The following is a 27,392-nucleotide window of genomic DNA, read 5'->3' on the forward strand; positions in this document are numbered from 1 at the left end:
TATCGCGGTCCACACAGAGTCCAGCGGTTCAGAAGAAAAAATGGGCGCGTGCAAAACACGACGGAATCAAACACTAAAACAGCTTACGAGATTCGAACCACTCCGAATCTCGTGACCGCGCCCGGCTGCTTAACACTGATCGCGCGTGGTTTCAGTGATGGGCTAGCGCGGGCGGCACGACGCGCCGACAAAGGCGACCCCACTGGAACGAACGTGTCGTGCCACCGACCGGTCACCTCGTGCCGTGCGCCGGCATCTGGTTGGCTGCCCTGCCGAGTTTCGGTGCCACCCACTGGTTTCGGTGGGTCTCCGTCCGGGCGTTTTCGCTGGGTCCGGCCGGTCGCCCCGCACCACGCGTACGGGCGGAGCCAAAACCGTGGACGCTCATCCCCAGCCAGCCAACCGTTTCCTACCCCCCGCGCAGCGCACGCCATCGGACCTGGCAGCGGGTCGGGCACCGCGCCGTTCCGCCCGGACCCCGCGCGCGGGCGCCTGGCGAGACGCGCTTCACTTGTTTCCGGAGCCGGGTCTCGCCTCTCGCGCCCGGTCTTACCCGTGATCGTTTGGCTGACAAATTCAGGCAGAGGGCCTCTATAAGAAAGATTATTATCGTGTCAGGTCTCAGGTGGCTAAACCTACGCGACCAAGCTACTAGTAGCGTAGGCTGCGTAGCGTACCGCGAGAGGAGAGGTTGCTGGTGCCCGCGGGAGTCAGGCGGTGGCGCGCGGGCGGCGGCGAGCCGGCGAGGCATCATGTGCGACGGGCGGGAGTACTGCAGGCGGGAGCGCGCCTTCCGCGCCTCCCTGCACGACGCGAAGCCGGCGGGCACGGCTGCCGCGTGCCGGCACGACGCGAAGGCGGAGGCCGCGCGCGGCGAGGGCGCCGGGACGGCGGCGGCGGCGGCGCGGGCCAAGGTGCGCGCGCGGGAGGCCGAAGCCGAGCGGGAGTGGAGGCAGCGGCCGCGGGAGCGGGGGGCGGAGGCGGAGATCGAGAGGACGGAGAAGCTCATGCACCTGCTCCTCTGGGGACCCAACTGACCTTTTTCCCTCCTGACGACGAAACCGGGTCTCCAAGTCCAAGGTCTCGATGGACGGCCTGATGCAACAGTTCGTGTGCATGCTTGTGGATTTTCAGAAATTTGTGATTAAAAACAATTTTGGATCGTTGTTTGGTTGTTTCAACGTGATGACGCTGTTCATTCCTTGATTTCGTTACATGGAAAAGTGGAATTGTAGTATATAAATCATGATTAGACACAGGCAGCTTCCGAATAGTCCCGTGGGCTTTGCTTGTTGATTGGTTGTTCATCTCTTGTTGGGCTGTTTTTGCTGTAATCTACGCCGGCTTGTTTTGTACGGGCTTGTTGGTACGGTGGACAGTGCCACAGACCCACAGTGGACGCAAGCCTGTATCCCATGTTGTTTAAATTAAGCTACCTTTGTCTTGCTTTGTAGAACATGCCATTCTTAAGGAAAATGGTTATTTTGGTTTTGTTCTGTTTTGAGTGTATAAATTTGTGCATGTATTATTGTTGTCGCGCTCTAAGAGCAGACTGAATCTGAATCCAGTACAACAGCTGGACAAGAGAAGACCCATGAATTAAATTACTGCACAGATACCTCATTTGAAACGCATGAATTTCTGGAGACTCCTGCATGAACGGAACGTGTGCGCTGCAGAAATTCATTCACTACGTTTGGACAAGAAAGGAAAAGCCTAGCAAGCTAACTTCAATCTCTATTCAGCGCAGCAGTTGGCTGGGGACCATCTTTTTTTACCCCCGCGTCGTCTCTCTCGGGGGCGACGCGTCCTCCCTCCGCTTAGCCGATCTGTGCTCTCCCTGCGGGATTCGCTCGGATTCGGTGGCGGCCGGTGCGGGTCGGGCGCGGCTGGGCGGCAGCTGCTGCTCCCCTGCCTGCGCAACGGTGGGCGCTGGTGCTGCAGTTTCGTGTAGCGGCGGCCCAGATCCAGCCGGAGGCAGCATGATACGGCGGCGCGTGCGTCGGGCGCGCGGCTTGGCCCGGCGATGGCGGCTGGCGAGCGACGTTGCCCGATAAGGGCCGCGACCGCGCCTGGCGTGCGGCGTGGCTCGGCTGCGGCGGCGTCCGCGACCGGCGCGAGGCGTGGCTCGGTTGCGGCGACTGTTCCCGGCTGCGACGGCGTCCGCGGCCGACGCGCGACGGCTGTTCTTCTGGCAGCAGCGGCGGCGCCCGGCTACGGCGGCGCGTGCGGCCGGTGCACGTTGAGCGGCGGCGGCAACCGCGGCCGGCGCGCGGTCCCAGCTACTCCATGGCGCGGTGCAGCCAGGAACTCCAGCGGCGCCGCGGCCTGCCCCTGCGGCGGGCGGGCTCCAAGGTGCCGGCGTCTGTTCGATCTGCGTAGGGATGGCAACGGGGCGGGTTGGGGTCGGGGAAGCTTCCGCGGACCCCCCGCGGCAAAACCCACCTGAACCTAAAACCCCATTTGGATGAAAATGCTGCTCCGACCTCGAAACCCGCGGGTGCTCGAAATCCGATGGGTTCCCCGACATCCGAACCGTCAGCCCGTGGGGGGCTGTGCCGCCGCTATCGCATTACGGGGCCGCGTCGCCTGCTGAGCTCCCCGTCGTTGGCGTTGCCTGTCGGGATCCTAGGCGCTGCCGCCCGTGAGGTCCGCGCCGCCGTCGCTACGTTGTGGGGGTCCTCGCTACCGTTGTCGCGAGCGAGGGGGCCGAGGGGCGTGGGTGGCACTCATAGGCGAGGGGTGCAGGGGTGGGGCCTAGCCCTGAGCAAATTTAACTGAGAACCGAGAATCGAACTGAACTTATCGAGAACCGGACCGAACTTACCGAGAACTGAAATTTCGGTTCCAGTTCCTAGGAACCGAACTTTAATCGATTAATTCGGTTCCGTACCTCGGTTAACTGAAATAACCGAGGTACCGAGGAGGTCCATCAGCCCAGCTTGAGAGCACCATGTAACCCTAGCTAGTCGCTCACTTAGAAACTTCCCACCCGTGCCTCCTGGCCTTCCCAGTTCCTACCCGCGCCACCTCCCTAGTCCCACCCCCGCACCCTACCTGCACCGGCGCCGTCACCTCCCCAGCATCGGCGCTGCCGTCTCCCCACCTGCACCGGCGCTGCTTCCTCCCCAACCACACCTGCGCTGCCTCCCCACACGCACTGCCGCCGCCACCTCCCCACCTACACTGGCGCCACCTCCATGGCTTCCTTGGCCTCCCCGTCAAGTTCGAGCTCGAGATCCCCGGCTAGGTCCCCAGCTCGGTGCTGCTGAATTTTTCTACTCAATAGTTGGTCGGTTAGTTCGGTTGGAATCGGTACCGAACTGAACTAATCGAAACCGAACTTTGTCGGTACCCATTTTTTGGAAGAACCGATCGGTACCGAGTTTCCTGAAAACCGAACTTCGTCAAAAACCAAAGAACCGATCAGTTCAGTTCGGTAGTACTGAACGCCCAGGCCTACTAGGGGCAGCGCGGGCGAGGGCGAGGGTGCGTGGTAGGGGGCGGCACGGCGGTCGCTGCCACCGCTGGGGAGTGGGGATGGGGTGGAGGCCGGCAGGGGTCACGGGGAGAACGGGTGAGAGAGGAGAAGGGGGTGGAGGGCTGCTGGGCTGGAAGCGTGGAGCAAACCGGTATGAGGGAGGTGTGGGCCGGTGCGGGTGAGTGATAGGCAGGCCGGTGTGCCAGCAGCTGTGCTTCGTGGGCCAAATTCGGGCTCCATGGGCCTCCACGGGGGAAATCTTTAACCTAGCCCCTCACTCGCCATGTGTCGGGTCCCCAAACCCGAGACCCGCGGGGGAATTCCGGACCCGCCCCCGTCCTCGTCGGGTTTGAAACCCGCGAGTCTCGGGTCCAGACCCGCCCGATTGCCATCCCTAGATCTGCGGCGGTGTGTCGGCAGCGCCGCGGTGGCGTGGCCGACAACAGTTTGCTCAGGCATATGCTAGCATTCCCGTGGTAGTGTCGTTGGCTGCAGCCATACGGAGGCTCACCAGTAGCGCCATGGTGGTGGGGCTGGAGGTGCCAACCATTTTTCTCTACACCACGGTGACAATGCGGGTGAAAACCCATCCTTCTTTAGGACAGCGTCGATGGCGCCATTGGTGTCATGTCCTTCCTGAAGGTGACGTTGGGCATATCTGACATGGACCTTGGCTCCTATAACGACAAGGATGCCGGCCTTCCCTGTCGGATGTGGCGGGTGAAAACCCCACCCAGTTTGAGCTGGCATTGAAAACGTCCTCAGCGTCATGACCTTTCTGAAGGCAATGTCAGGCAATTCTGACAAAGAGGCTTGCTTCGGCGATGGCTGTCTGAGAGGGTGATTTTGTTTCTTTTCCTTTTTTTCTCTTTTCTTTTTCTTAAAAAAAAGAGGATCCAGTCTTTGGCATGGTTGTGTGGTGGCTCGTGTCGACATCCTAATCCAGCCGGTTAGAGTTCGGGGAAGCTCGGGTCGATATTCCAATCTGATCGGGCGGAGTTTCATTGAGGCTCGTGTCGATATCCCAATCCGACCGGACGGAGTTGCGAGAGACCCGGTTGATGTCCCAATCCAACCGGCTGATGTTGTGGGGTTGAGTTGAGTTTGAGTAGTGCGTTGGCGTGGTGCAGCGCGGGTTGATGTCCCAATCCAACCAACTAATGTTGTTTCCCTGCTGTAGTTTGAGCTTATTCTACTTTTTAATATAATCGGTAACTCTCGTGCTTGACGTGTGCTTGCATCATTCTCGCTGATGCTACACTTGTACAGTTGTACTGTACCTTTCGTCATGTGCATAACTACATATAATGCATCATGCGGTTGTACTGGCATGAAGCCTGGAAACTGTACCCTAATGGTGTTTTAGTTGTACTATAATTGTGCGTGCGCTGCTAGTACTTATAACTACATGTATAGACAAAGGATTCTCTGTCTGCTTGTTTGGCACTATGCTCCGCGAGTCTGCGCTTGACTCTGTCTCTGTGGGATCATCTGTCCATATACATATACTCCTACTGTTAAATTCAGCTCGGTTCTGATCATTCCTGAGAGCGCGCGCGCGCGCTGCGCGCAGGTCAGATGCCAAGGTGGGCGCTGGTGGCCGTGAGCGTCGACGGTTGGCCGGACGTGTGCAACGGGCGGGACCGCGGGAGCGCAGTGCACGCGGCCGCCTCGCAGCAACGGTACCCGGCAACGACGGGGAGGCGGGGATGGAGTCGGAGCGCGCCAAGGTTGCGCTGTGTCCGGGCGACCGGGCCCCAGCATGTTCGACACAACGTCCTGCAAACCTGAAGAATGTATTTGTCGTCCCCTGTAAAGCTGTCTTTTGAAGAGCTTTCTCACGAAAACTTCGCCAGTTTGTTGAAACTTTGAAGAGTGGTTGTGCTTAAAAGGGAAAAAAAAGAAAACAAGAGGCGGCGCGTGTCTTGCTGGTGATAGGTGAAAGCTGACGGTAGAATAGAAGCAATCACCTAGCGGTAAAAGAAAAAGAAAACTGGTTCATAGCTTAGCGTTGTGCAGACGGGGGTATTGGAATTTGATTTCGGTACCGTCCTAGGGTCCTACGAGCTCCCAAGTCCGAGCAAACGGCGGGAAAGCAAGCATCAGTGCACTCCACGGCGCTAATTCGAATGGGCGCGCAGTTTTTTATGCCTCGGCCAAGGAAACGCAGAAACGTGATCAGGAAGAAACAAATTCTCTAGTTTCCCCCGAGAAATGGACAAAAACACAAGGCTCCGCATTCAGGTACTACCCCAGAATGATGCACCGCATTCAGCAATCAAGTCGGACCGGCGGTGCCAAAAACGTGAAGAGATTTCGAGATGAAATCGTTTTCAATCTCTCCTCAATATATCCTCGAACGGAAATGTTATCGATCACAGTAATAACGTGTAAAGCGATGCAACGATCTTTTTTTTTTTGAAAAAAATTATGCAACGAATTTTTCGGGTGGAGTTTGTTTGTTGGGTGGGTGCGCACTTGATGCCGTGCTGCAACGACTCCCTCGTCCGAGAGGCTCCCACGGTCCCACCCACTACTAACGTGCCGCTTGCAGCCTGGCCCCACTGCGTCTGCATGTGTAATTTCCCCCCCTTTTTTCAAAAAAAAATCCACTTGCAATAATACAAAGCGCGGCGCTCCCCTTCCGCTCCCGAGTCCCAACGGTCGAGTGGCGTGGCACCCCCCCGCCTCTTAAACCCGCCTCTTCCTCTTTCCCCGCCCCGAATCGCGTCCCCCCAGTTCACACCGCAAATTTCGAAAAATCCCCCACCTGATCCGACCTAATCCCGCCTCAGATCGCGCGAGGGGAGCAGGAATCCGCGCTCCTCATCCCCGCCCACCCATCGATCGATTCAGGTACCACTCCATCGCTGCCCCCGATTTCGAATTTGTTCGTCGCTCCGATCCATCGCGAAGGGGGCTCTCAACTGACCTTCCGTGTATGCAGCAGCCGAGCGCGAAGGGTTCTCCCGCGGCGGCGATGGAGGAGGATCCGTTGATCCCGCTGGTGCACGTCTGGAACAACGCCGCGTTCGACCACGCCTCCGCCTCCTCCGCGTGGCACGCCGCCCACACCGCGGCCGCGGATTCGGGCGTCGCCGAGGGGGACAAGGAGAACCACCGCCCGGAGCCCGAGGCCGCCGCCGACGTCCAAGCGGAGATCGGCCACATCGAGGCGGAGATCCTGCGCCTCTCCTCGCGGCTCCACCACCTCCGCACCTCCTCCAACCAGACGCCGGAGCCCAAGCGCGGCGCGGGGGAGGCCGCGCCCGCGGCGAAGGCGGTGGTGGTGCGGCCGCGGACGAGGGGGCTCAGCCTCGGGCCTCTCGACGTCATCGCCGCCGCCAAACCCAACCCGTCGCTCCACGAGAAGCAGCAGCAGCCGCCGCCGCGCGCCGCGCAGCCGAAGCCGATCAAGCAGGCTCCGGCGCCGCGAGGCAGGGGGTTCAGCCTCGGGCCCCTCGACATCGTCGCCTCGAACCCTAGGGTGCCCGCCGCCGCGCCGCAGAGGAAGGTTCAGGGCGAGGGCGGTCCCGCGCGCCCGATCCTGAAGCCGATCAAGGAGCCCCCGGTGCAGCGGCGCAGGGGAGTCAGCCTCGGGCCCTTGGAGATCCACCACGGCGCCGGCAGCAAGCTGGGGGCGGCAGCGGCAGCGGCGCGGGTCAAGCCGTTCTCCAGTAAGCTCTCTTCCGTCCGAGAAGATGGCCAGCGTTCCAAGCAGAACGCCGTCCCCGCCAGACCTTGGCCATCCAGCAATGCCAGGCAAGGGACTGCAGCAAGCAGAGCCAAGGCGAGGAGCGGGAGCATGAGCCCCAGGTCCAGGAGGCAGTCGGCTTCCAAGGCTACTGAGACAGCGGGAGGCAACACCAAGGCTACAGAGACAAGGGGACGCAATGCTGCAATTGCAGTTAACAAGGGGGATGATGAGCTCAAGCCCAAAGGCGTGGTCAATCACACAGGCAATGCAGCCGTTGCGAAGAGGCCAGCGGGGAGCTCCAAGGTCAGGATCGTCCCAAGTCGCTACAGCCTCACGCCTGGCTCATCCCTGGCAGCTGGAACACAAGAGAAGCGGTGTAAGCAGTCTCTCCCAGGTTTGGCAGGTGGTTCAAGCCAGAGGGTGGAGATCAGAGCAAAGCTTACAGAGCCATCGACTGATGAGCTGTCTCCTGAAACCATCGCCAAGGTTGCAGAGCTGCTCCCAAGGATCAGGACCATGCCGCCTTCTGATGAGAGCCCACGCGACTCGGGATGTGCCAAGCGTGTTGCGGATTTGGTCGGGAAGCGATCCTTCTTCACCGCTGCCATGGATGATGGCAATGCCGTCACACCCTACCAGGCACGGGTGCTCGAAGTTGAATCACCCGAGGCAGGAGAAGCAGCAGCATGATAAGTTCAGTTCCGACCAACAGCTCGGTTCCCCTTCTTCGTGAGTGTTTTAAGTGCCTGCTTGACTTGAGCTTGCATCTGGGTGAGGCCTTTTTTGCAGTGTGCTACTACATAGTCTACTGTAACATTCATATCATATCTCATGTCCTATTTCTTTTGTCGAGACTTTGCTAGTAAATGTATGTGACCTTGCAAAAAGAGAGTGAAAAGGTCCCTGCTCCAGTGGGTACTTCGAGTTGTAAGTGTGTTCTCGGTTTGATGAAGTACAGGATCATGGTTTGGGTTGATAATATGCCTTCTCCTTTTGTCCTGTTTTGCTTCCTTCGATTTGAAATGCAATTGGATATTCTTCTCTGAAGATTGAAGAGTTCCTGTCCTTCATAGGTGCAAATAACTGGTCAGTATCAGTATATCAACATGGACTTATCCAGTTCATGCATAATTCACTGATGAGAAATACGAAAGAAAACGGGTGCGTTCCATTAACAATTTTTTTTCAGCAGTAAAAGATAAGGACTAAGCAAACCATGAACCCAAATTCACCATTGCTTTCAGCTTTGGAGGCATGCAAATAATTATAGAGGTCAGATTGGCCCTGATATTTTGCTGCCTATATTTGGACCACATACAGAGGTCTGGATCAGTCATTGCTGGATATTCACGAGCTCATCTTGAATCATCACGGGAATGCCAATATCCAAAGAATATTAGGAAGAAAACAAGTTACAGGTTAACAAGACAACAATTTTTTTGCTGAATACTTGCTTATAATTGTTCATTGTTCGGTGTGAAAGCGATACCAGTATTTTAGTGCTACTTTTGTTTAGCCCGCATTTGTCTGCTTTGACATGTTAGTTGTCTACTACTAAATTTCACTGTTTCCCCAAGTAACAATGTTGCAGGAACCGTTAGTTTGGCTGCTTGCTAACTCCCACTTGCTCCTGTCTTAACAAATTGGCTGGATGCCTAAGTTGTGTTTGGATTATCTGCTGGTGTAGATGTAGTGCAGAAGATTGACTGGTTGACGGTTTAGAGACCCTGTAGAGTAGGAGTAGATCACTAAAAGGTGATCACAAGACAAGACTCATGAGATAGCTTAGCTTTCCCTGTTCCTCGGGGGGGGGGGGGGGGGGGGGGACCTTCAATTTAACTGAAGATGCAATATACATCACATAGGAATCATACTGAAGGATGTGTTGAGATTACAAGCAAAGCAGAAAACTATGGACATGAACAAACTATAGCTAAATTTTAGTGATAATAAGGGTCAAAAATAACTTAAACACTCCATATTTTGCTGAAAATAGTTTGCAGTCTGTTAGTAGATAGTTTCCTGACGATCTTCTTGGCGTCAAAGTCGCCGGAGTCTGCTAGTTCTTTCAGGCTGCAGAAGTGCTCTGATGTCACAATTTTCTTCCTTCCACTGTTGGTCTCAGTCAAGGACATAATAGCAGAGAGGATCAAGTCCTTTGCTATCAACTTACCCTCAGCTGGATCAAGCAGCTGCAGCAGCCTGTCCAAATTATCACTGTCTTGAACGAAGATGGTGCGATTGGGGTGAAGTAGCAGTAAGCTGGAAAGCACTTGAGCTGCCATTTCACGAACCCGACATGATTTCGCTCCAAGCAAGCTTGAGAGGGCACTCAAATACCCTGCTCTTCCCATCATCCTGTTGTACTCCTCGGAAACCTCAGAGAGATGCCTCAGGATTTTGAGAGTGCATTCTAGAACAGCATAGTCGCCATTGTTGAGGTAGAAGAGCAGCCAACCAAGGACATCCGAGCTGATGAGGTCATCTATGGAGTTTGCAGAAGAGAAGCAGAAGAACCAAATGGCTGCAAGAGCAACCTCCCTTGCCTTGTATGAGTATGGAAGATCCGGGTATATCAACTGAAGGAGTGACTGGATCACCCCCATACTGACGGCTTCCTCTCTGACATCGGCGTCATCCAGAGCCATGGCATGGAGCAATTCGACGGCGCCGAGCTTGCGAACCTCTTCCTTCTTCTGGGAGAGCTTCACCAGCTCCGTGACCACCCCCTGCTCGACCATGAACATCTTCACTTCCTCCACCCGGCTCAGGTTCCTCAGCACTGCAAAAGATGAGCTGATCAGCTTGCTGCTGCTGCCGGCGTCGGCGCAGGCGTGCAGCAGCGTGGTGAGGCCACCGTGCGCGCAGACGGCCCACACGTTGTCGGAGTTCTCCGTCAGCTCCCTCAGAGCCTGGGCTGCTCTCTCCTTGCCGAGCTCACTGGCTGCGTCTGTGTTCTCCAGCAGCTGGACAAGTGGGGCAATCACCCCTGCCTTAACCAGCATTCCTCTGTAACACTCGGAGCTTGCAACAATGGCGACAGCACCTGCAGCCTCTTCTTGGATGCACGCGTCCGTCGACTCGAGAAACCCGGTCAGAAAGGTGATGCCGTCGTCGATGTCGAGAGCAACAGCCTTTGCACACAATTCGTCTTCTGCCAAGAGCTCTCTAATGGTGGCCAATGCCTGGCTCCTCTGGACGGTGCCACCAATCCTGATCCTGGAGAAGAGATCCTTGAGGTAGAACGTCTTCTCACCTACGCTGGCCTCGACGCCGGGCCTTACGGCGACAATGGCCTTCGACGGCGATGGCACCCCGGAGGAAGCCATCTCCTTGAGCTGCTTCATGTGTGCATCAAGCTTGCAGCTCAGATTGTCCAGGTCACTCCTCAGACGAAGCCTTCCACCCTTGTATGACCCATCACTGCATTGAGAAGCAACAGCCTGGATGTTCCTCACGGTTGCTGAAGCCGACCGCAGAAGCTCAACCAAGACAGGATGCTCCTCGTCATCGTCCTTGCCGTCGACGCCGACACTGCAGCAGAGTGAATTCAGGCTGCAGCAGAGCTGTTGAAGCTTGTCCTTGATGGATTGCCACTTCGCTGGGAACTGTGAGACAGAGCAGGCCAGTGAAGAGGATGCCATGGACATGAGGAGCTCCAGTGCCTCGCCATGGCTGCTGCCTTCTGGTGCTTCCTCAGCTTCTCCCATCTCTGCGCTCTATCTTGGTCAGCTGATCACCACCACAAGAACACTGTCTACCTATGTGGCATTCATCTTGGGGAAGCCTCTTGGGAATTGGGAGCTTGGGATGCTATCTATGTATGCTGTATTGCTTGTGGATGGTGTAAGGAACTGGGACAGATGTTAGTTTTGTACTGGCATCTACTGGTAGCCAGTGCACGCCACTATGGGGGCAGATGGGTAGGCTGGTTGGTAGCGCACGGCGCCAATCTCTGATCTGGCTTCTAGTTACCCCTGCCATGCTGCCTCCTGTTGGTTTCTTTCTTCCATTGGAATCTTGCTGCTCTCTCTGTCAATCTGTTACTATCTTCAGCTTCAACTCGGGCTTGGTCACTTGTTTCTCTGTCCTGCTCCAGCCTCACCGGTGATTTTGTACTTACCAGAAGCTAAAAAAGTTTTGTTTACTTGCCTAGAACTAATGAATTGTTAGCATATGGCTGCACATTGCTGCAATGAGAACAAAGGAATGGAATGGGATGAATGATGGCTTGGATCAGTGGGTTGGGTGAGTGTGCAGAAAGAGCTAAAGAATGCTTAATACACTTTGGCTCATCATCTCCATGGGATATAATGGAGTCATGAACTAAAGTTGAGTTGGTGATTATGCAGTGCCCCTGCTCATCATGAATTATGAGGCCAGCATCAAGTAGCTTTCCGGGAGTAAAATAACGGCAGAAAAGCTTTACGCTTCTCTTTTCTGTTGGTACCCATTTGGCAGGCAGCTGTGTCCCGGCCGGTGGATTCATGGAAGCTGTGCTGTTGGGCACCTAACCCGCTCCGTAGCAACGTATGATACTTGAAGGTAAAGTCACAGTACAGCAACTGCAACAGACTCTATTCTCGTTATGATCCCATCTAATGCCAAAAAAAAAAAAGAGAATCCCATAGGCCACTGAATAACATAATAATTATATTGCTATGAGATATTCGTCAATGTAATATGACACTAGTAGCATAGGGTGAACATATGGAGTTATTCAGTGGCAAATATGATTTTTTTTATATATAACAATATGATTTTATTTTGTGACATGTGCGAAGAATGCCTAAATTCCAAATTACAATGTGACGATAAAAAGTTTTATTTAGGATTTTTCTTATTGGCTTGTGAGCGCATGATCTGGGCCAGGACATGCGGCAAAGCAAAGGCACTGGGTGTATCTAGGCTAATCAAGTTTCGCAAGTGCGTGGAAATCTAGTAAGGTACACTGATGAGGACTCTTGGGCTTCAAGCTTGGAGATGACTTGAGAGATTTTATTTGTGGAGAAGGATTAGAGGATGAGCCCTACATGTTCTCCCTTTTAATGATTCCCCCCCAGTGATGAAAAAAAGGCAGCAGACATGCATTGATGTGGTTGATGTAGATGCACGTTTGTGTACCACAACTCTTGTCTCACAAACTTAAATGTAGTAGAAGACGACGTTGTTAGAGGACGGTACCTTGTGAGTACTTACCAAGATGCCAAAGTTACGTCACAGGATGAAGCGACGATGGATCTGGTCTGCAAATGCCTCTGGTATCTTCTGCCTCAGCGGTGTACACTTACCATGGTACAGTACCGTTGCTTGTCTAATGTCTAGTACTCTCCGAATTCAGTTAAAGAAAAAAGAAGGTATTCATGTCATGTTTTCGGTGCAAAAATTTCATGAGGAACAATTCATTCAATTCCGAAACCGAGAAAAAAAAATCCCGTATTCAAATGGCACCTTGAATCCTTGCTGCAAAAAATAGCACAATTAGGATCCCATGGATCTTGTTTATAGAAAAGAGATCTAAAATGCTTGAACTGTTTTCCTGTAAAATAAAAAAGGTCCCAGTCGAATTTACCAACCCAGCAGAAACATCTACGGTCACTCAGGAACTACATTTTCTTTAAGGAAAAAAAGGAAGGAACTACACTGCTCGTCAATAGGGAGAAGAAACCTCTGCAACTGCTTGTCTGCTTGTTCATGCTCTGCAAGCTGCTCTCAGCTCACGTAAATCCGACAAGCTGTTATTACTAACGGTCGAACAAAGAGGGCGTACAGCACGTGATTGCCAAGGGCCAGCGAGCAGCAGAAGAGGCCGGCGTGAGCAGCGAAATGGGCCACCTCGCCATTCCTCCACCACCACTGGGGCGAGAGGACCACGCATACCGCATCACCGATCACCATGCGTAGAGACTGGAGAACATGGATGGCCACAGCCAGACCATGTGGTGTAGGTATACTGCATCCCATGGACACCCTAGAGACAGACACGCCGTTATTGCTATCAGTAAGTAACAGCCTGTTACTGGTGGTAAAAAGCTAAGTTTTTTACTGTAAGTATCAGACATGAACATGAGAGACCTGATCTGGGGGATGGTCAGTTTGCTGAGCTCTGACCCTAGTCCAGAACATGACACTTGCAGCAGCAATTTACAATTCATAACAACGAACTTGCACGACATGTGCGCAAACTATGGCTCACGACAGTTTCACATGAAACGGCTCAATTTCCTGCCTCAATAATCAGATTCCATGTTCCAAACGGGGCTACAGTGACGGCTAAAAAGTGACCTCATTGTTCCAAATCTGCTTCACATGCTAGGAGAGCCATATGGCAGGAGCAAAGGAACACCGTGCAGCACACAGAGGAGAACGGCAGTTTCGTTGGAAGGACCTAGGGAGGGACAAGAAACAGCTTTGCTTGCTCAAGCTCCAGCAAATCAATCATTATTCAGCAGAATTCCCTGTACAGAGGAAGGCTGGTGCGCTCGGTTCGGCGGCGCTAAATTCGGCTTGAATCCCTCCCGAATATGAACCTGCGAGTCCAGTCGGAGACCACCAGTACCCTTGTGCGCCAGCTCACTTGCTTGCTGGATACATGGGAAGGGAACAATGATAGCGAGTTAGGACATGAGTTGCCACAAAAATGAATTGTGAGGACAAAGTCATGGTTCATGATGAAAAAGGATAAGGCGGTGACTGAACTAGAGAACAGAAACAAGCAAGCACAATGAAGGGTCGTGCTTTGTTCAGTCAGATGGATTGTGGATGATGAGTAGCGAGTTTCTACCTGGCATACACAGAGTACCAGAGCCACTGAGTGCTGTGGCCCATGGAAACCCAATCGCCGGGGAGCTCTGCAGCAGCTTGTTCTCCACCCAGGGGTGCGAATTGCCCCAAATGCTTGTACCTTGAAAGCGACGGCATCAAAAGATAAGCAAGCATAGAATTCAGAAATAAGATGAGAGTTAACAATATCAGTATAAGCTTTACATGTCAACACCTATTTTTGTATAAACAAGTTCTAAACTCACCAGATTTCATAATAAAAATTATCTGTGTTAATTAAACACAGTATGAATTATTAACCTATGTACCATTAAGCTTGTCAGAAACAATGCCTTTCAGGCCTAACATTGCATGCAACTATGTGGTTACGACTTTACAGTGTGAACAGAAAGCTAAATACCGGAATGGGCGGAAAAAGTGCCGGCCTGACCCCCCTGTCATGCGTAGTGGGCCTTCTGGTTGCTCTTTGCATTTTTCCATTTTGTTAAAACATTCAGCAAGATAGTTTCCTTGTTGCGAGGCAACCTGGAGAATATTTAAGATTTGATTGTTCACAAATCATGTAATTATCTGAGCTATATTACTATATACCATTAACATATCACTTGCATAAGTGCAATAGAGGGAACCTGAGCTGTTGCTGGAGCACTTTTCACTTGAGAATCAACATGGCTCAGAGCTTTTTTGAACTCCTCTATATCAACCACCATCGATTCTTTGTGAGAATCACCTATTGCATCTTTTATCAAATCCGCAATATCAAGCATGTGCATACTTTTCATATAGAGCTCTACTTGTGGATACCTTATACAAATATCTTCCAAAACATCATTGATTTCTTTCAGTGTTAAAGTGCCAGAATTGTCCTTATCTGCCATTTTGAATACCATCGAAATATCATCCTGAAAGCATAGAAACAGATAACTCAGATGGACTAGATGCTGAAAATAGATATGAGCTACAGAACGGTAGATCTCAAACAACAAACATATTTAGTTATCAAGCAATAAACCAATTGATGTGTACATTCACGATTTACAAGATACAAGCCATCAAAGTGGAAAGTGAGAACAATATGCTTTATCTGTAAATACAGGGATTAAAGGCTTTTCACGTACCATTATTTTTCTTTGACCCACTGTTGCGCAGTCACCAATTGCATAGACACCTTCACACTCACGAACTCTTAACCATTCATTAGTTGCCAGGGCACGCCGATTAGTCTGTTCAAGGAGAGTATTTGGAGATGTATTAACAAAAACTTCGGAGCTAAACCATTTCAGAGTAAGACATAAATGGGTAAGATGGTAATCAAGACTTGAAATGAGATCTAACAACCTGCCCAATTTGCTGCATGAAATCCATGATCACAGGACGAGTGCCAATACCAGCAGACCAAACAGCCATCCCATATGGCACTGACACCTCCTCACCAACTGATTTGCTCTTCATTGTAATCAAATCATCAGAGACCTTTACCACTCTGAATCCCGTAGCCACTTCGATGCCATCCCTCTGGAATTTTAACTCAGCAAATGCAGCTATTCTTTTATCAAACCTATATAACAGAAAGAGATTCAGCTCATGGTAAACATGAAGGGGACAAAAAAGAAAAAAGAAAACCTTCTGAGGTTACATCAGGCATGGATTTTGAATCAGCTACATTGTTCTAGTTTTTATCCAATTTGAAATTCTTGCGCTTGTAAAAAAAGACCATCCAACTGCAACTGTAGTATACTAGCCATCCTAGAGGTTTTCTTATCCGAAGCACACAGGACAATTACAGCAACATGTAAGAGAAAGATGGCAATTACTGCAACAATAACATCTAGTAAACCCATAGAACCTTACATGTTCAATATATGTTCTCCTGATTGAATAATTGTTATCTTCACAAATTCTTGAATGGCAGGGTATAGCTTCACCAGATCTTCGACAAGAAAATCATGCAACTCCGCTGCAAATTCAACCCCAGTAGGTCCACCACCGATAACTACAAAATGTAAAGTTTTCCTTTTCTCCTCTTCACTAATATTTGGAAGTGATGCTTTTTCAAAACAGTCTATCACACTCCTCCTTATCTTCTGAGCATCCTCTACTTCCTGACTTTCACAATGTGAAGCCATATCATGATAGAGGAAGGTAGAAAATATTTCATGATAGATGATATAGTTAGTAGCTCCATGAATGTAAATCTTCAAAGAATGAGTATAAATATACTGAAACCGTATACTACATTAAGGGCAAAATTGCATAACAGAGACATTTAGAGGATGCAATGGCATTGAGAAGGTGCTACATGGGAATGTTAATGTGTGAAACAGAGAACCTAGATCACCTTAGCTTAACATAAGTACATAGCAGTAACAGCTACATGAAGCTAGAGAGTCATATATGCATTCCAAATGTGTGCGCGCAACTTGACAGGTTTTTTCATGCCAAATAGTCAATGTAAGATTACAACTTGATAGGTTCTTTCATGCAAAATAGTTCCAATTAAATCTTTCATGCAATTTAAGTTATAAGTCGATGTAAGATGTCTTGGTATGCGTAAAAGTGTCATTTCACGCAAGATACATGATTATATCTAAATCAAAAGTCTCTTCGCAATGTTGCAGAATATCAAACAGAATAATTAGAGCTTAGAATATCATAACAGAGTATGTAAGAGTATTGAATTTTGTAGGGGATTTTACCTTCAAAAAGTGGCAGTGCTCCAGCACTCCAGGAGTGTTAAATGTATTTACAGTAGCTCCAAGAGCAACAACTAAGTAATCATAATCAAGCATAAAATCGCCATTCCCATCAAGATTAGTTCCAACAGCTGAACGACAATGTACAGTTTTTTTACTTGCATCAATCTTGAAACACTCAGCTTCATAAAACGTAACATCCTTACTTTTCTGCGAGAGAAGAGCAAGAAAACAGTCAGTGTGGCACTTAACTTCGTCAAGATACCACAACTCAACAAACACAGAAAGTGAATGAACATCAATGAGGCAACCAAGGTATCAAGGTAAGCACTCCCAGCAGTAAACAAGAAATGGTGCTTTTGGCATTTTGATGTCAATGCTATGCCACTTCGACCATAAATTTTATCATCAAACACTAGGGATAAGTTACAATGTGCAATATTATGATTTGTGAAATAATTTCATGTCAAGCTTGCTCATATCACTTCCATATATGCAAACTAAACATTATATATAACATCCATGATCAGAATGTGCTGACTACACATGTCCTAAGACGCCACTTTTATTTTTATGGAGGGATTATCACAAATCCACGGTTACTCGACACAAGCCAAGATATAAATAAGAAGGCATACTAACCCAAATGGTTTATTCGTAGCAGAGCAAAGAAACACCAGGCAATTGCTTTCAGCTTACAGGAAACAATTAGGAAAAAGTACCTTCTCAAACATCCGCCTTATGGGTTCAATAATGCTACGTGGCTCGACAGTCCCACATGTGACACTTGGAAGCAGAGGTGTAAACGCGAAGTAGTTACGGGGCGATATGACTTTCACTTCATACTGGGAGCAGTCGAGATTCTTGAGGAACGACGTCCCAGCCCAGCCAGTCCCAAGAACCAGCACCTTCTTCTTGGGAGCATCATGGGATGGCTCCGGAGCACTTTCTGCAGCGGAATCAGCATACGCCACAAGGCCTCCGCCACTGCAAAGCCATAGCAACTCTTTCAGCTTGCGAATGCAGCCCAAATACAAGCTTAGGTTCAGAAAAATCAAAGTGAAATCTTGGTAGGAAACCACGCATGGATTAAGAAAAAAGGAGATGTTCCCAAAAGTTCAATAGATGGATGGATGTAAAAGACCAAGAACGTGATCCAAAGCCTTCACGGTTGACTAAAGAAAAAAAAAGGTAAACAGAAAAGGGAACGGTAAATCATGCCACAAAACTAAAATAGGGAGCAAAAAAATCAGGCAGATTTATAGTGGAAAGCGATGGAGGCCGGCACCCGCACCTGGCTGCTGTGAGGAGCAGTGCTGCGGTGGAGACGCCGGGCCGCCCGATTCCATCCAAGAACCGAGCAGCAGCTCGAGAGGTGAAGAAGAACCCCATCTTGCTCGCCTCAGGCCTCACCCGAGTTCTGAACCCCAATCCCAAGTGATCAGCTGAGACAGGAGAAAGCAAGGAGAGCCATGGAAAAGGCGAGCCTACCCTGATGATGTGTCCTTTGCTCCCTCAGTCCGTCAGTCGCAGCTCATTGGTTGGCTTTGGCTACTGTTCTAGACGTGTTGCTGCACAGCACAGCACAGCACAGGCACAGCTGCAGCCTGCTCTGACTTTCCCAAGAAAATAGTAGAAAATGCAGTAAACTTTGAGGGTAAGGTATTTGCTTCCGTGGACTAAAATCTTGTTCGTGTAACATTAATATTCGGATGTTAATTATAAGGATTAAATATGAGCTAATTATAAAACTAATTACACAGATGGAGGCTAATTCACGAAACAAATCTATTAAGCCTAATTAATCCATCATTAGCAAATAGTTACTGTAGCATCACATTGCCAAATCATGAACTAATTAGGCTTCATAGATTCGTCTCGCAAATTAGTCTGCATCTGTGCAATTAATTTTATAATTAATCTATATTTAATACTCCTAATTAGTATCTAAACATATTCGAGGTGATAGGAATTCTAGGAACTCCTAAAGAACAAACACACTACATAAATAATGCAGAATTTCCGGATCTGGTACACGTAAAGGTTTATAGGACCGTGTCAGATCTGATGCACTGACACGTCACATGCTATCAATGATATAATACACCGGCTGATCCATATCAACTTCTCTTCCCCGCTGAGTCATGGCCATTCCTGCAATTCTTTACATGACCTGATGACCAGGGCACCAAGTCGTTAATCAATTCACTTCACACGACACGTCACCACATGCTCAACTCAATGCTTCGTGGCCCTAGCTCCCCATACTGTTTGCTGTTGGTGTGAGTTAACTGCCGCAGCCAACTGCTACTTCGAGCAAAGCATTGCTTAATAGAAAGTCTTAAACCACAAATGATCATGCTGATGCAGCCTTTGCATATATCACGCATTCAGGAATGACCAGGACTAAGCTGAATTCACATTGGAATGCTCTGTATATCAGAAATACAAATGGATCAACATTGTCAACTGCGGAGGGTCTTTTAAAAATTGTCAACTGCAGTGCAAAGCATATTTCTACAATTACAAGCAGATACAAGGGAAACACAACTGCACAAGATACCATCAAGGTACAGATTCCATTTTCCTGGCTTCATGCTGGGAAAACTGCATGATACGTGATCTGTAAATCACTTGAGTTTTTTTTCTCTTTTATTTAGGTTAGGTGCAAGAATCCTATAATGTTCGCAGCCAAAAGGAGTGAACTCCTAAAATCAGCAAGAAGGATAGCAGACAATGACAAGGCTTTACAGCATTACAACTGTTGCTGCCAATCTAGAAAAAATAATTGCTGCACAAAGGGCGGCTTGACTTAACTTACTCGGCATTTCCTTTCTCCAAATAGCATGCATGAATATTTACAGTAGACATTCAAATCCCTGCAGGCCGCAAGAGTCAAAAGGGAAAATCATGCATTCCAAATTTCCAAGTGAGGCCCCCTAGAAGAAACTTCACAAGATTTATTTTCCAGCTGCTGCATTGAATTATGATAAACAAGGATAATAAGAACATACACTCAGAACTGAAAACACACAGATAACCAACTTTCTTCTAGAACAAAATGCATAGGGGATACAACTCCATGGTCCTTCATGGCCTATGGACAGTCTCCAACCAAATATTTGGCTTTCACGTTCCACAATTCATAAACGGCCAAAATGATCATATTACATTGACAAATCATACTTTAAGTACTATTTTCGAGGGAATACACACAAAATAGTCGCCAGCATCACCATATGATTTAGGATTTATATCCCACTAGACAAGTTCTTACTTGTGATCTCATCAACTGATGGCAAACTAAGACACATCAGAATGCACTTGCTGAATTGCGGTAGGATCAGAGTCACTCAGAACTATCTGAGCATCTGGTGAAGCTTTTTCGAAATCCAGTATCGTATCTAGAAAACGGGATGTATCCAATGGTTCTTCAAGTGCTTCCATGTAATTCCCCACACCCACAGGAGGTACCAATAGCAGTTTCTGCAGACCAGTGGCCCTCCTCAACAGAAAGCTTACTAGTCGCATCTCAAAGTAATGGCCCTTGAACTTCATCAACTTTGCAAATATAAGGTTATTTAAACCATATAATGGTACATCATCCTCAGATTGCTCACCCTCTGGCACATCTTCCTCAGAGTGCTCACCCTCTGGAACATCCTCCTCAAATTGCTCATCCTCTGGCACATTTTCTTCAGGAAGATCTTCCTCATAGACATCTTCATAGTACAGCCTTTCCTTAAGCATATATTCTTCTGAAAGTTGTTCTAATAATAATTCTTCCTCAGCCTCATATCCCTCAGATAGCTCTTCAACTGGTTCATCTTCCTCTCCATCTGGATCATCGTCCTCATATAGCTCTTCATCCGGCTCATCTTCCTCTGACACCTCCAAGGAAATGTCCACGGAGATATCATGGCTGCTTGATGGGAGCTGCAGGTAGAAGTAGTTTGCAACGTTTCATGGAAGAGAATAGCAAACAACAATATAATAGTATTAACTGAGTGCATTCTCCAAGCCCACAATGCCACAATGGCCTGAATGCAATAGTTTGACATTAACCTGCACAAAGAGCCTCTCCAGCTGGGGACACTGGCAGCACCGGAAGAATGCATACATATGTGCTAAATTGGTGTAGTCCATTTCAAGCATTACGAGCTGCAACTCTCTTAAGCTCGGCAGATAACTCAACTTGGTCAAACAAGTAGCTGATCCAAAACGATCCAACGCATAAACTCTCTACAAAATAGAGTTTGTAATATTAGAAAAAAAACAGAACAGACAAAAGGAAGTGAAACACAGACAATTCAAATGAAATGAAGCAAGGAACATCATAGGGCACGGACCTGGAGGGCAATGCTGCAGATGGTGAGCACCCTGAGGTTGGCGAGGCCAGGAAGTGCCTGAATCCGGTGTTTGATAGGATTGCAGTTTTGGCCCCTTAGGCTGATGTAGGTCTTCAAGCGGCGCGGTGGCCGCGATGCTGTAGGTGGGGTCCCGGGCACTGCTGAGGCGGAAGGAGCGGACACCGGAGGCCGTACTGGCGTCGAGCTGGGTGGTTAGATTGCAGTCCGCGACGGTGAGGCTCCTCAGGTGCGGCTTGAGGTTGATGACCCCCTCGCAGTTGCAGCGGCGGATGTAAAGGGTCTTCGGATGTAAAGAAGTTTGCTGATGTCAACCGAGCCGAGCAAGTGGAGGTGGACGACCTCGAGGGTGGGGAAGGCGTCGGAGCAGTGGGAGAAGCAGGAGCCGGAGGAAAGCCCGCCAGCGTGCCGGACGAAGAGACGCGCGAGGCGCGAACAATCCGGCGGGAAGGTGAAAGTGGAGACTGAGCTCACGAAGTGATCGGCGGCGTCGATGTGGAGGTCCTCGACGCCGCAGGCGACGGCGTAGTGGAGGAAGCGTTGGGGGTCCGTGACGCGGGGTAGTAGGGGGCTCCTGTACGGGTGGATGGTGAGGGAGAAGCGGTCGAGGCGGCGCCGCCCGCGGCACTCGAGCGACCGGAGCAGCTCCTCCGGGTCGTCGCCGGGGCGGAGGTGGAGGTCGAGGGAGGACGGCGCGGGCCAGCGGCGCGCCCAGAGCGCGGGCCACCGCGTGGAGAGCGCCCCCGTGCGGATGGCCGGCTTGAGAGGAGCAGGGCCAGGATCCGCAGCCGCAGATCCTCCGGCAGCGCCGATATGCGGTCTTCCTCCTCCTGAGCCGCCGCCGCCGCCGCCACTTCGAATCCTTCCCCTTCCTCACCCGGCCGCCGCTTCTTCGAGCTGGACGCGCCAAGCAACTGCGCCATTGCGCGAGCTATTCGCCGCCCGACTCCTCGTTTCCTTCTCGCCTCTCCTCCACTCTCGACCAGCACATCCGGCCACCGGATGGTGCTCGTCTCGCGCCCGCCGGCTTCTACTGCGCCGCCGCCCACCAGCTCCCCCTTTCCCACTCCAAGCTTCTTGCTGCTACCGTTCGGTGCTGCAACAGGCTGGAGATCCGTGGAGAGAGAGCCCTAGAGGCCCATCTGGCCCATCAAGCTGCCGGGCGCGTGTTAATTTCGGCCTGGCCCAGTACTGAGATTGGCGTGCTTCTGCTTCCTCTAGGCCCTTTCTCTATTTGCCATTTATTTTTGTATTGTATGCTCGTTTAATGAAAAAATAATAATACAGAAACATTGTCTCTCCAACCTCTCACAGTTCTAACCATATGGAGCAACGTTCTCCGGTTTGTGATCGTTTCTTCAAGTGAACCGCCAACCTCTGACATCAATGGATTCTTCAGGATCTGTGCCACTTGCTACACCCTTTGTGAAGTGCATTACTCACTACCAACTCTGTCTTATTCCTGCATGTGCTCACATCTCAGTCTATGTTTGATGATTACATTAGTGATTTGTGCTCTCAGCTCCCGAAATGCAGAAATGTTTCCTTCATGGACGCTTTGGCAAAATCCATTTTCAGATGGGCTGCTGACTAGTAAAGCTTCAGATTGCCTTCAGACTCCCCAAGCTGCTTGCACCAGACTGAAGAGGCACGATTAGAGGTGCAAAAGGGAATCTATGTCCCGGATTTGTACGAGAATCTGTTCCACGAGTACATGAAGCACAAGAGAAACAAAAACTTATGCTACTTGAATTTACAGTGTTACACATTCAGGAATGATCAGAACTAGGCTGAATTTTCAGTATAATAACGTCTGTACAGTTAATTGCAGAGCATAGTTTTTCTTTCCCTCGAACAAATTGCAGAGCATATAATGGCAAGCTAAAGGCTTTATAACATCACGACAGTTGTTGCCAAACTACTAAAGAATTGCTGCTCTGAATGCAGACTGAGTCGTCCAAACATAAAAGAATGGAGATTGAGATAACATACTAGAATTTTCCTTCCTCCAAATGCACGAACTTTAGAGTAAATATTCAATTCCTGTGGGAGTCAGGTGAAAATTCATGCATTCCAAATGAAGCAACTTTATGGGACTTTTCTTGTCCAATTGCTGTACTGAATTCTGATCAGTCTGCTCTTAGCAAAAACAAGGACAATGTACACTAAGAAATTTAAACAAATATAGATAGCCATTCAAAGAACAGAGAGTTTTTGCAACAGAAAAACAAAGGTGACTAGTTAAAGAATACGGAAAAATGATAGGCTTAAGGAGCAAAACAAGATGTTTAGGTGTGCCATACTGCCACAAGAATATTGTGCCTGCAGTCCACACGACACTGGATTTCTTGTTCTGTATTTCATACGTTGATGACCCAAAGGATCATACTTGCATTGACAAAACATGCTCAGTACTAATTTCAAGGAAAAACATAAATAACAAGCTAGCAACATATCCAGTTCATTTGCAATGATGTTACACCCCACTGGACAAACTTTTAACTGTGACCTGGTATACTTTAATTGACAGAAAACTAAAAACTGGCAAACACATCTGAATGGACAGGTTGGTTTTCAGCAAAATCTGTTTCACTTAGAATTACCTGAGCATCTGGTGAAGCTTTCCTGGAACGCAACAATTTTGGCTCTATAAAATGTGATATATTGAATGTGCCTTTTCCTAGTGCTTTTATGTGTCCCTTGGGAGCGACCAATAGCAGTTTCTTCAGAACAGGAGCCTTCCTCAACAAAAAGCTTACTAGTCGCATCTCAAAGTAGTGGCCCTTGAATTTCATCATCTTGGCAGTCATAAGGTTATTTAAGCCATACCCTGGCACATCTTCCTCAGATTGCTCTTCCTGCGGCACATTTTCATCAAGAGTGTCTTCCTCATAATACACATCCTCGTAGTATAGCCTTTCCTTTAGCATATATTCTTGTACTCGTTCTTCTTCCAATAATTCTTTCTCAGTCTCGTCTTCCTCAGATAGGCCGCCATCTGTCTCGTCTTCCTCAGATAGCTCTTCATCTGGCTCATCTTCATCAAAAACTCCAGCTGGCTCATCTTTCCGTGCTACCTTCGAGGAATTTCCCACGGAAGTATCACGGCTGCTTGTTGGGAGCTGCAACCAAGAACACACAACAAGTCAACAAGACAATGAGTATTGAGTGAAAGCATTTCCCGAGTTCACAATAAACTGAGGCCTTATTTAGTTCCCAATTTGGGAGTGCCAAAGTTGGGATTTTGCCATAAATGCGCAACTGTAGCATTTCGTTTGTATTTGTAAATTATTGTCCAAACATTGACTAATTAGGCTCAAAAGATTCGTCTCGCAAAGTACAACAAAACTGTGCAATTAGTTTTTAATTTTATCTATATTTAATACTCCATGCATGTACCGTAAGTTTGATGTGATGGGGAATCTTCTTTTTGCATAGTGTCAAAGTTGGGATTTTGGGGGGCAACGATTTGACACTGACCTGCACAAAGAGCCTCTCCAGCTGGGGACACTGGCACGTCTTGAGGAACATGTAGATATGCGCGAGATTGGTGCTGGCCATTGCAAACATGAGCAGCTGCAGGCTCTCTTAAGCTTGGCAAGCTTCTGAAGTTGGCCAAACAAGTAGCTGAGCCGAAACGAGTCAACGCATAAAGTCTCTGCAAAACAGGCCAAGGTGAATTGAAACGAAACCGGCCAAAGCCAATGAAAAGGAATGTGGCAAACTTGATGAAATGGAATGGGACATCATAGTGGACGACAGACCCGGAGGGCGATGCTGCAGATGGTGAGGACCGTAAGGTTAGTGAGGTGGGGAAGCTCCTTAATCCATTGTTTGATAGGGTTGTAGTTATGCCCCCGTAGGCAGATGTAAAGGTCTTCAAGCGGCGCAGTGGACGGGATGTCGTAGGTGGGGAGTAAGGCACTGCTGAGGCGGAAGGAGGGGAGGCCGGAGGCCCTGCCGGCGTGGATGTCGGTGATGTAATTGCACTCCGCGATGGTGAGGCTCCACAGGTGACCCCGCGCGGGCGAGACGTCGATGGCGCCCTGATCATCGATGAACTCGCAGTAGCGCAAGTCAAGTGTTCGAAGGCGGGGGCTCGCCGAGAGAAGGCGGTTGAGCTCAACCGAATGGGCGTAGTGGAGGTGGATAATCTCGAGCGCGGGGAAGGCGTCGGAGCCGAAGGAGTAGCCGAAGGAAACAGTGCCGACACGGAGGAGGGAGAGACGCACGAGGCGGGAGAACCCCGACGGGAAGCTCAGCATGGAGCCCATGCTCAAGAAATGATCGGCTATGTCGATGTGGAGGTCCTCGACGTCACAGGCGGCGGCGTAGTCGAGGCAGCGGTGGATGTCCTTGTTGCCGAGGTAGCGATGAGGCTTGGGAGATCCGTAATCGCCGAAGTGGAGGGTGAGGGCGAAGCGGTCGAGGCGTCGCCGGCCGCGGCGCTCGAGCGACTCGAGCAGCCGGTCCGGGTCGTCGCTGGGGCGGTGGTGGAGGTCGAGGGAGGGCGGCGCGGGGCAGCGGCGCGCCCAGAGCGCCCGCCACGGCGAGGAGAGCGCGCGTGCGGATGGCGGAGTTGAGGGGGAGCAGGGCCAGGATGCGCAGCCGCAGATCCTCGGGCAGCGCCGAGATGCGATCCTCCTCCTCCTCAGCCGCCGCCACCTCGCCTTGGCCTTCCTCCGCCAACCCGCCGGCCCGCCGCTTCTTCGAGCACGAAGCGCCGAGCAGCGGCGGCGCCATTGCAGAAGCAGAACCCTTCCCCGCCCTGCACCTCGCCTCCGTCTCGGCTCTCAGCGATCCTGCATCCGGTTGGTCCGCATCCTCATCCGCCCGCTTCCGCTTCGATCCGCCATGGGAGTGCATCGCCGCCGCAGGAGGCTTGCCGCGCCGCATCGCCGCCGGCTCGCTGTTCTGCCTGCCGGCCTGGCCTCTCGCTCGCTTAACAGGGCTCGTGATTCACTTGGGCAATCGGGCCGGGACACCAAAAACCAACTGTTCTGGGCCAGTTCTAACCAACAAGCCGGCCCAAAACTTTCTTCAGGGCTTTAAACTTGCATTCAACAGTTCAGCACACAACCACCCAACCACGCACGCAAATATCTCATAACGCCTTTCGAAAACAAATATGAATGAAATGAAGATGTTATGCAACAATGAAATACTAGTTTCTTCATATATGATCAAATAAAGATCTAGAGCTTTGAACTGACTAGGCTGTTCAGATGAACCTTGGGCCATACACAGTCAAGCAGACCGAGCAATGATTATACTCCCTCTCTTCAAAATCAATGATTATACTCCCTCTGTTCAAAATTACAAGTAATTTTAATTTTTTTTTGAAAATTTAAAGCATTTTAAGTTTGACCAAATCTATATAATATGTACTAACAGGGTACCATTAGTTTCTTTATTAAATATATTTTCATAGTATATCTATTCAGTGCTATAAATCTTTTTGATCATCTCTATAATTTTGATCAAATAAAAATATTTGACGCTCAAAAAAGTTATAATAACTTACAATCAGGAACTGATTATGTTTCAGGAAATCATCGGGCCGGCTTAGCCGACATATAGCACAACGTACTGTATGCCTAGCCGTCTTCTCTTTCTTCTCCATCTTCCCTTTCCTTTGGCCAAGTCCGGTTCATGTTGCATCCACCGAGAAAGCATGCAGGATTGCAGGGTCGGTGGCTTGCCAGGAGGACCTGCACCTAGCTTTCCAATAGTAATGGGTACCTCCCACATGGTCATTCTAGAGACGACGAACGGGACGGACTGTCTGTTGTCCGGGCATTGACGAACTCGTCAGCTGACAACAACAGAGGCCGGTTGGCACTGATGGTGAAGGAGGCGTTCCAGTGCATGAGAGATCTCAGATCAGAATAGGGTAGCCCATGGCTTCAGTGGCGGAACTGGCGGGTGGCCCGGCAGGGGCCATGGCCAGGCCACCCCAACAAAAGGAAAAAGTTGATACTCCTTTAGTTTTTACCCATGGTCAGCAGATCGCAAGGGCAAAGCTCAACTGTCAAACGCACACAAAGCATGTTCACGTTACGCGAAGTTCAGCCGACGGCCGCTTGCCAAGACATCTAGACCTTGCTCTCGCGACGTTGCATTTCGTTTTCAATCTCGCAGTTGCAGTGGACTTGACGCCGGCGCCTAGCGTCGCGGATTCTGGCTCTGCCACAACGTCATCACGCCAACGACGGATGGCAAGCAGGCAGCCGCAGCCTCGATGGAAGGCAACATCAACGACCGCGGACAGGCCGGCATCACGACCGATCCTCCTGCTCCACACGTTCCACCTCCAACTCAAATCAATGTAAGCAAGTCTTATTTTCCTAATTCATATCCCCTAAATTATT

At 50.0% G+C, this 27,392-nt stretch overlaps 5 protein-coding genes across 7 annotated transcripts; 2 read left to right on the forward strand and 3 right to left on the reverse strand.

Moving 5' to 3' along the window:
• The first annotated feature begins 607 nt into the window (after positions 1-607).
• LOC101755414 lies at positions 608-1,497 on the forward strand. The gene has a single exon (XM_004966212.2). The coding sequence runs from the start codon at positions 753-755 to the stop codon at positions 1,035-1,037; it is 285 nt and encodes a 94-aa protein (XP_004966269.1). The 5' UTR covers positions 608-752; the 3' UTR covers positions 1,038-1,497.
• Positions 1,498-6,164: 4,667 nt separating this feature from the next.
• Positions 6,165-8,187, forward strand: LOC101754733. Of its 2 annotated transcripts, none has more exons than XM_004966211.3 (2): positions 6,165-6,337; positions 6,432-8,187. In XM_004966211.3, the coding sequence occupies exon 2, from the start codon at positions 6,462-6,464 to the stop codon at positions 7,866-7,868; it is 1,407 nt and encodes a 468-aa protein (XP_004966268.1). In that variant the 5' UTR covers positions 6,165-6,337; positions 6,432-6,461; the 3' UTR covers positions 7,869-8,187. The 2 variants fall into 2 exon arrangements, with proteins under 2 accessions (XP_004966268.1, XP_004966267.1); XM_004966210.3 differs by having other exon boundaries at positions 6,167-6,337; positions 6,429-8,187.
• Positions 8,188-9,145: 958 nt separating this feature from the next.
• Positions 9,146-10,888, reverse strand: LOC101754332. The gene has a single exon (XM_004966209.4). It carries the CDS (start codon positions 10,886-10,888, stop codon positions 9,146-9,148), a length of 1,743 nt encoding a protein of 580 aa, XP_004966266.1.
• Positions 10,889-13,173: 2,285 nt separating this feature from the next.
• Positions 13,174-18,236, reverse strand: LOC101753666 (external alternative NAD(P)H-ubiquinone oxidoreductase B1, mitochondrial). Its single transcript, XM_004966208.4, has 11 exons — positions 18,146-18,236; positions 17,949-18,074; positions 17,377-17,641; positions 16,658-16,864; positions 15,813-16,063; positions 15,300-15,519; positions 15,080-15,184; positions 14,591-14,863; positions 14,362-14,486; positions 13,963-14,082; positions 13,174-13,762 (listed from the first exon to the last, which is right to left on the reverse strand). The coding sequence occupies exons 2-11, from the start codon at positions 18,044-18,046 to the stop codon at positions 13,675-13,677; spliced, it is 1,752 nt and encodes a 583-aa protein (XP_004966265.1). The 5' UTR covers positions 18,047-18,074; positions 18,146-18,236; the 3' UTR covers positions 13,174-13,674.
• Positions 18,237-19,673: 1,437 nt separating this feature from the next.
• Positions 19,674-25,923, reverse strand: LOC101753255. Of its 2 annotated transcripts, XM_004966205.3 has the most exons (5): positions 24,786-25,923; positions 24,502-24,679; positions 21,004-24,143; positions 20,720-20,896; positions 19,678-20,590 (listed from the first exon to the last, which is right to left on the reverse strand). In XM_004966205.3, the coding sequence occupies exons 1-3, from the start codon at positions 25,293-25,295 to the stop codon at positions 24,124-24,126; spliced, it is 708 nt and encodes a 235-aa protein (XP_004966262.2). In that variant the 5' UTR covers positions 25,296-25,923; the 3' UTR covers positions 19,678-20,590; positions 20,720-20,896; positions 21,004-24,123. The 2 variants fall into 2 exon arrangements, with proteins under 2 accessions (XP_004966263.1, XP_004966262.2); XM_004966206.2 differs by lacking the exons at positions 24,502-24,679; positions 24,786-25,923 and having other exon boundaries at positions 19,674-20,590; positions 21,004-22,574.
• Between the last annotated feature and the right edge of the window lie 1,469 nt (positions 25,924-27,392).

This window comes from Setaria italica, chromosome IV, assembly GCF_000263155.2.
Source record: "Setaria italica strain Yugu1 chromosome IV, Setaria_italica_v2.0, whole genome shotgun sequence".
Classification (NCBI taxonomy): Eukaryota; Viridiplantae; Streptophyta; class Magnoliopsida; order Poales; family Poaceae; genus Setaria; species Setaria italica.